A 7,500-nucleotide genomic window follows, 5' to 3' on the forward strand; every position below is an offset into this window, starting at 1 on the left:
ATCTTGTTGAATTTGTGCAACCTGTGTACTTATTGGAATAGATTTTATTAGGCAAATATTCATATGCTTTAAACTTACAAAAATAGTGAGTTTGCATGTTTGCTTTATTGATGCTCTGAGCAGCCGTGTTGATTTGGTGTCACTTTGCTGAACTTGGTTAAGACTATCCCAAGTTCCTCAGGAACCGTTCTGTGTTTTCCTACACATATATCTCAATACAGTCTTGACTCCAATACAGCAGTCAACCAGAGTTTTTGAGATGAAATTCCAAGTCAATGAGGTCTTCATCTTCATGGCTTTGTGCACAGGGTTTACACTGTGACACTGGAACAGGTTCGGATCTCCTCAGTCAAGTGAGGGGAAAATCTTTCATCCAAAGGCATCCTGTACAATTGTGTGCCTCCATGTTTGTGGTAAGAGTTTGAAGAAGAACCACATATCACTGGAAAAGTCAGGTGTTCCAATACATTTCATCATATAATGCTAAATATCCCAGCTAACAGAAGTTAAAGATTGCCATCTAGTGTCTGAATGCATGTTCAACTCATCCGGATTTCTATCTGTGGTAACGTCTCTCTCTCTCTCTCTCTCTCTCTCTCTCTCTCTCTCTCTCTCTATCTATCTATCTATCTATCTATCTATCTATCTATCTATCTATCTATCTCCACAGCAATGGATTAAACGGCCGTCCTGCCACTGCATACGGGTTTCGCCCAGACGAGCTGTTCTACCATCATGTCTCCAGCTAGAGGACCACAATCATCCCTCATACACGTTATCCATTTCAAACACCACACCAAGTCCAGAATTAGACGTCTGCCCTAAACAAAACAAAAAATCCCAGCAGATTCCTTTTTCAGAGATTTCATATAAACAAGAAGCTTCTCTGAGCACACATTTAATTTATACAGATTACGATTCCAGATTTAATATAATTGGAAAGGATTTAACAACATCCAGACTAAGATATCTATATCATAAAACATTCAGATTAAGATATTCAAAATAAATAAAGAATTTGACATCAGACATTCACTAAAAAAAATCTATCCATATTAGAATATCCAGATTAAAAAAAAAAAAAAAAAAAACAGACTGTGAGATTATCAGAAATCCAGATTAGGAATAGCAAGATTGAGATGATTTACTCCATTTCAACTTTTTCTTCTTTTCCTGGTGAACGCCACAGGCATTCTAGATCAGGCATCCATATCAAGTTAAGATGTAGCTGTCTGGGATTATAATATCTCCAATCGTTCTGGATTAACACATTCAGAATAAGAAGTCCAGATTATGATAAAATAAGCTTCAGGTAAAGAGACCTTGGAGTTTTAAACCAGATGAAAATTAAATCCCAATGAAGAGAAATATGACAGAATACATGTACATAAGAATGAAATCCAGATTAATGCACGAGGAGTTGAAGGAAAATCAGGAAAATGGATGAAAAACGCTCTTGAATTTCTAGAAGTTTCTTTATTTTGAGCATCACCGATGCAAATTCTGCTCTAACCTCACTGATCTTTTTTTCATCCAGAATAATGTGATTTTTATTATTTATATCATTTAGTTGAGGAACAGTTTGAACTGACTGCACTTTAATATTTATAACTTTAATTTCACATGAATTCAGCGCTTGAATACGTTTACGTACACCTTTTCCTGATGGTGTGTTTAAGTAGTAGCGTTTGAATGTTCAGCTTTGCCTAAACTCTTCATGAATACGCTAATAATTACTACAGGCTTCACGAATTAGAAATACACGCACTCTGACTTCATCTACACATGTTTACTTCATTCCTCGCTGACAGAAGTACATTGTTCGCTATCGATAATTCGCTAAACTCACGTTATAATGTTACCACACTATTGTTTTATTGATTTGCTCAGTTCAAGAACGGCCAAGCTAGCACTAATAAATCATTGATTATTACCCAAACTAGCATTAATAAACAATTACCAAATCTACCAATTATTGAATGAACGATCTCAGCTAGCAATAATCAATTAGTTGTTAACTCGGCTAGCATTAATGAATGATCTCAGCTAGCATGAATTATTTAGTTGTTAACCTAGCTAGCAATAATTAATGATCTCAGATAGAATTAATGTATTAATTCCTAACCCGACTAGCATTAATTAATAATCTTAGCTTGCATTAATGAAATAATTGGTATTCAATAATTTATCTCTGCTAGCATTAATAAATTACTTGATTTTAACCTGGACCACATGAATTATCTCAGCTAGCATGAATTAATTATTTATTAATCTGGCTATCATTACTTAATTATCTTAGCTAGCATTAATTGATTAATTATTAATGTAGCTAGCATGCAGACAACTAGAGTGAACTATTACATGTTTTGGCTTCACAATTTGTACCATCCTGACATTTATGTATTAGCAAATATTTGTCATTAGCCTAGCATGTACAGAATAACTGAACATTCAGTGTTTCAAATGACTGAGATTGACGACTCGAGCTGTGTGAATATATACGATTGTTTTTGTAGCAGACATGTTGATTGGCCACTCTTTGTACTGATTGTACTGATGCAGAACCATTCACACTCTGTTTGAAAACTATTTCGATCGCTTTATATGTAGCCATATTTCGCTATTCTTTCTGATTGCAATCTGTGCACTTTTTTTGTTGTATATATTTAGATTTTCAGCCTTTATATGAGTTTTATTCGTTTTAATTGCATTATATTCAGACCACTTGACAAAAGCAATGAGGTCATATAGATAATTAAGAAATTTTAATGTAACGACGAGAATATAAAGTCTCCCTGCATTGCAAATAGAAAATGTGAAACATGAAATAAACCGATGTTCAAATAAAAGGCACAATCTTTAAGTACATTCATTTTTTTATGACGTTTAAATGCAACTTTTTGGCATTCCTGTGATTTAAAATAGACAGCTTGCCTCTTTTGTGTACAATATATAAGGGTTTAAAGTTTATAAGAGTTATTATGGAGATATATATGTCATACATGTCATAATATATATATATATATATATATATATATATATATATATATATATATATATATATATATATATATATATATATATATATATATATATATGGGTTTATAATGTCTTATTGGGATTATTAGGATTTGTGTGTTTACAAGGGTTTAAGAGTTAATTGGGGTTTATAAAGTTTTATAGGGATTCATAAGGATATTAAGAAACACTTAAGAGTTTGTGTTCATAGTTTTCTGTTTAAAAGTAACCTTCTTCTTTCGGCTGCTCCCATTAGGGGCGCCACAGCGGATCATCCGTCTCCATTCCCCCCTGTCCTCTACATCTGCCTCTTTCACACCAACTACCTGCATGTCTTCCCTCACCACATCCATAACCCTCCTCCTTGGCCTTCCTCTTTTCCTCCTACCTGGTGGCTCCATCCTCAGCATTCTTCTACCAATATAATTCATGTCCCTCCTCTGCACATCAAACCATCTCAATCTCGCCTTCCTCACCTTGTCACCAAAACATCCTACATCCACTGTCCCTCTAATAAACTAATTTCTAATCTTGTCCATCCTCGTCACTCCCATCGAAAACCTTAACATCTTCAGCTCTGCCACCTCCAGCTCCGCCTCCTGTCTTTTACTCAATGCCACTGTCTCTAAACCATACAACATCGCAGGTCTCACCACAGTCCTATAAACTTTCCCTTTCACTCTTGCAGATACTCTTCTATCACAAATCACTCCTGTCACTCTTCTCCACCCACTCCACCCTGCCTGCACTCTTTACTTTCTTTAACACACTCTCCAATACTTTGGACTGTTGACCCCAGGTACCTGAACTCCTCCACCTTCTCCACCTCTTCCCCCTGCAACCGCATCACTCCTCTGCCCTCCCTCTCATTCACACACATGTACTTTGTCTTACTCCTACTGACTTTCATTCCCCTTCTCTCCAGCGCATATCTCCACCTCTCCAGACTCTTCTCAACCTGCTCACTACTCTCACCACAAATCACAATATCATCCGCAAACATCATAGCCCAGGGAGACTCCTGTCTGACCTCATCCGTCAACCTGTCCATCACCACTGCGAACAGAAAAGGGCTCAGGGCCGATCCTTGATGTAGTCCAACCCTCACCCTGAACCAGTCTGTCGTTCCTACTGCACACTTCACTGCTGTCACACTGTCCTCATACATGTCCTGCACCACCCTCACATACTTCTCTGACACACCTGACTTCCTCATACAATACCACAACTTCTCTCTCCACCCTGTCGTACGCTTTCTCTAAATACACAAATACACAATGCAATTCCTTCTGTCCTTCTCTATACTTCTCCATCAACATCTGTTTATAAGTAATAATAAAGGTTTTAGGGTTTGTAGGATTTGTAAGGGATTATAATGGTTTCTAAGGTTTATAAGGATTTATAAAGGTTTGCAATGGTTTATACATGTATATATGGATTTGTAAGAGTTTATAGGATTTGTAATGTTTAATTGTTAATTAGTGTTTTAAGGATCACACCTTTTACAAGGTTATAAGTATTTGTGGGCATTTAAATGGTATTTAAGGTTTTTAATATCTAGGCGGATTATAAGGGTTTTTCTAGTTGTATAAAAGGTTTTTGTTTTTAGGGGTCATAAGAGAATTTGAAGGTTTATAACGTGTCTTAAAGGTTTATAAAGGTTTATAAGGTTTAATATAAAGAGTTATTAGGTTTTCGGAAGTATTTATAAAAGTTTATAAGGTTTTATATAGGTTTATAAGGCATTATAATGGTTTATAAAGGTAGTAAAGGGGTTTTAAAGGTTTATAAAAGTTTATAAGATTTCATATAGTTTTATTAAGGGTTATAAGGGCTTATGAAGGGCTCATTTAAGTTTCTTCTTCTTTCGCCTGCTCCGGTTATGGGTGGCCACAGCGAATCATTTGTCTAAACATTACCCTGTTTCTTTCCTACTTTCAGTTTCAGTAGTTTGTTTTGACGACATTATTTAATAAGAAACCAGATTCTGGTCGCATATTCGGCATTTTTTTTAACTGTTTTTGAATTAGACATTTGACAAAAAATTGAGTCGTATGTAATTGAATCGACTCCGATACTTTGGAGTCGACTCCAACAATTTTCGTTTACGAACACCCTGGAGTTGACGAACCGACTCTCATTTGAATAGACTGTTTTTGGAATCGATGCGTTTGCTTATAAAACGGTTAAAGGTTGGTTTATAAGATTATTAAATGAATAAAAAAACAACTTTTTGTGAAAATTCATACATTTTAAAGGTAGGTTTATTAACAGAAAACTGTTAAAGTTATTTAGTTTGATCTGTGGTTAGCGTTGGCTTATTCAGTAGGTGTAGAAACTTCAGCTAGCAAAACTAGCTAACATTAATTATTTTTCACCTAATATTAAACTATTTAAGTAAAACAAACTATTTTTAATTACATCTGACATGAATTAATAGATAATAGTCCGAAAACAAGTCACCTGATACCTCAAAGTGCATTATAGCATTATATAATTGGATTATAGTGTTGGGCGATATGATATGATTTATTTATCGATATTGATATTGCGGTATTTTAACATTGACACACTATAAGGTATCAGAGATTTAAATGCTGTATTAAGTGACTGGAAACATCCTAAAGTATATTTTTGTTCCTTTTTTTCTTGTTTTCCATTTCTGAGGTAAATACGTCTAAAGCCTAGTGATGTTAAATGGCATTAAAACCTATTGTGTCCAATATTGTTATATGGAACTGACTGTTTTTTTATATTACATTTTTCTTTAAATCCACGTTACAGTAGGTGAATGGCAGAGGCGAATCACGGCACACTAGGAGAAGATTTCACATCCAGAACTGCTGAGCTGGATGGAGATGAAAATGAAATTGACGAAACCTCTGAGGTGAATTATTTACATTCTTATTATATTACATTATGTATTCAGTTTATAATTTCAGGGCTTTGCAGAAAAAAATGGATTATTTCCTAACATTTTTTAATTATTTTATACCAAAATTGATACATCGTACTTTTCTATTCATTTTGTGTTGTGGAAGTTCAGAAAACGATTCAGTTCCTGGTCATTCTTGTGTTATAGCAGCGATAAACACTCATTGCCTGACCTGCCTTTCTTTATTTTCCATGTGTGTGTGTGTGTGTGTGTGTGTGTGTGTGTGTGTGTGTGTGTGATATCTTCAGGTGTTCCTGAGTGTACTTGTACATCATGGTCAGGTCGGTCTCAGCTTCTACGACAGTAAAGATTGTACTCTGAATGTCATGCCTGACACTGTGGATAATCGGGACCTTGCTCTGCTGGACCGAAGTAATTAATAAATAAATGAAGTGTTGGAGTTTCCACACAACAGTGTTCTGATTTTGTTTAAGCACGTGTCCACTTTATTAGGAACACCTGATCATTTATGCGCTTAACTAATCAGCCAATCATGTGGCAGCAACACAGTACAAGTACAGGTCAAGTGTTTCTGTTAAAGTTCACTTTAAACATTAGAATGATGAGGATGTCTGACCTCTGTGGCTTTAACCGTAGCATGGATGTTGGGACCAGGTGGTATGGATTGAGTTGTTCAGAAACTGCTGATCTCCTGCTTGTATTTTCATCGTCTGTAGAGTGTTTACAGGATGGTGCATAAAACAAAAAACAGCCTGTGGATAGAGAGACCTTTCTTTCTTTCAGAAATTTTCCTTCCTTCCTTCCTTCCTTCCTTCCTTCTATCCTTCCATCCTTCCATCCATCCATCCTTTCTGCCTCTATTCTCCCTGCCTTCATTCCTTCAAAATTTTATTCCACTATTCCTCTGACTCCTATCATACCTCTTTATTTTTACATTTCTTCTTTCTTCAATTATTATTTGCTGCTTTCTTCCTCCCATCTTTTTTCTTTCTTTTTTTCCTTCCTTCCTTCCTTCCTTCCTTCCTTCCTTCCTTCCTTCCTTCCTTCCTTCCTTCCTTCCTTTGTCTCTCTTTTCTTCCTGCATTCATCCTTTCAGATTTTCCTGACTTTGATTCTACTATTCTTCTGACTTATATCATACATTTTTATGGTTACTTCCCTTCCTTTCTTCCTCCCTCCTTTCATCCTGACTTTCTTCCATCTGTTCTTTTTTCCTTTTCAACTTGCTTCCCATTTCAGCTCTGCTTCTGCATAGGTTCTAAAGCCTCAATCCCAGTTTACAGTAAATGCACTGGAGGTGGCATACCTGAATGTGGGTGGTATTTCCACTGGTGTGAATCTCTCTTTACTTCTGTACTCAAGTCATACAGGAGCTCAGCCCTCGGGTCATCGTCACCAGCGCCAAGCAGGAGAGAAGTCTGGCCCAGTTTCTCAGAGCACTCGGTAAGTTCTAACAGGAGCACACACCATGGAAACTACAAAACATAGCTTTTTATAATGTGCTGTTTTCTGCATTTTAGGATCAAATCCAGACTACATACCTGAAGTTGTAGTGCATCCCAATGCTGATTTCAGTAAGGATGATG

General features: G+C 36.1%; 2 protein-coding genes across 3 annotated transcripts in view; both read left to right on the forward strand.

The window, feature by feature from the left end:
* Positions 1-2,849, forward strand: part of kifap3b (kinesin-associated protein 3b) — a 25,812-nt gene extending 22,963 nt beyond the window's left edge. For both annotated transcript variants that reach the window (XM_046863558.1, XM_046863559.1), the window contains one exon: positions 671-2,849. In XM_046863558.1, the coding sequence (XP_046719514.1) occupies positions 671-749 (79 nt within the window). In that variant the 3' untranslated portion in view covers positions 750-2,849. The remainder of the gene's footprint in view (positions 1-670) is intronic.
* A 2,091-nt stretch (positions 2,850-4,940) lies between these two features.
* Positions 4,941-7,500, forward strand: part of msh5 (mutS homolog 5) — a 12,380-nt gene continuing 9,820 nt past the window's right edge. The window contains 5 exon segments of the mRNA XM_046862175.1: positions 4,941-5,210; positions 5,803-5,905; positions 6,202-6,325; positions 7,277-7,357; positions 7,435-7,488. Coding sequence (XP_046718131.1) covers positions 5,810-5,905; positions 6,202-6,325; positions 7,277-7,357; positions 7,435-7,488 — 355 coding nt within the window. The 5' untranslated portion in view covers positions 4,941-5,210; positions 5,803-5,809.

The sequence above is a fragment of the Silurus meridionalis genome, chromosome 12 (genome assembly GCF_014805685.1).
Source record: "Silurus meridionalis isolate SWU-2019-XX chromosome 12, ASM1480568v1, whole genome shotgun sequence".
In the NCBI taxonomy this organism is placed as follows: Eukaryota; Metazoa; Chordata; class Actinopteri; order Siluriformes; family Siluridae; genus Silurus; species Silurus meridionalis.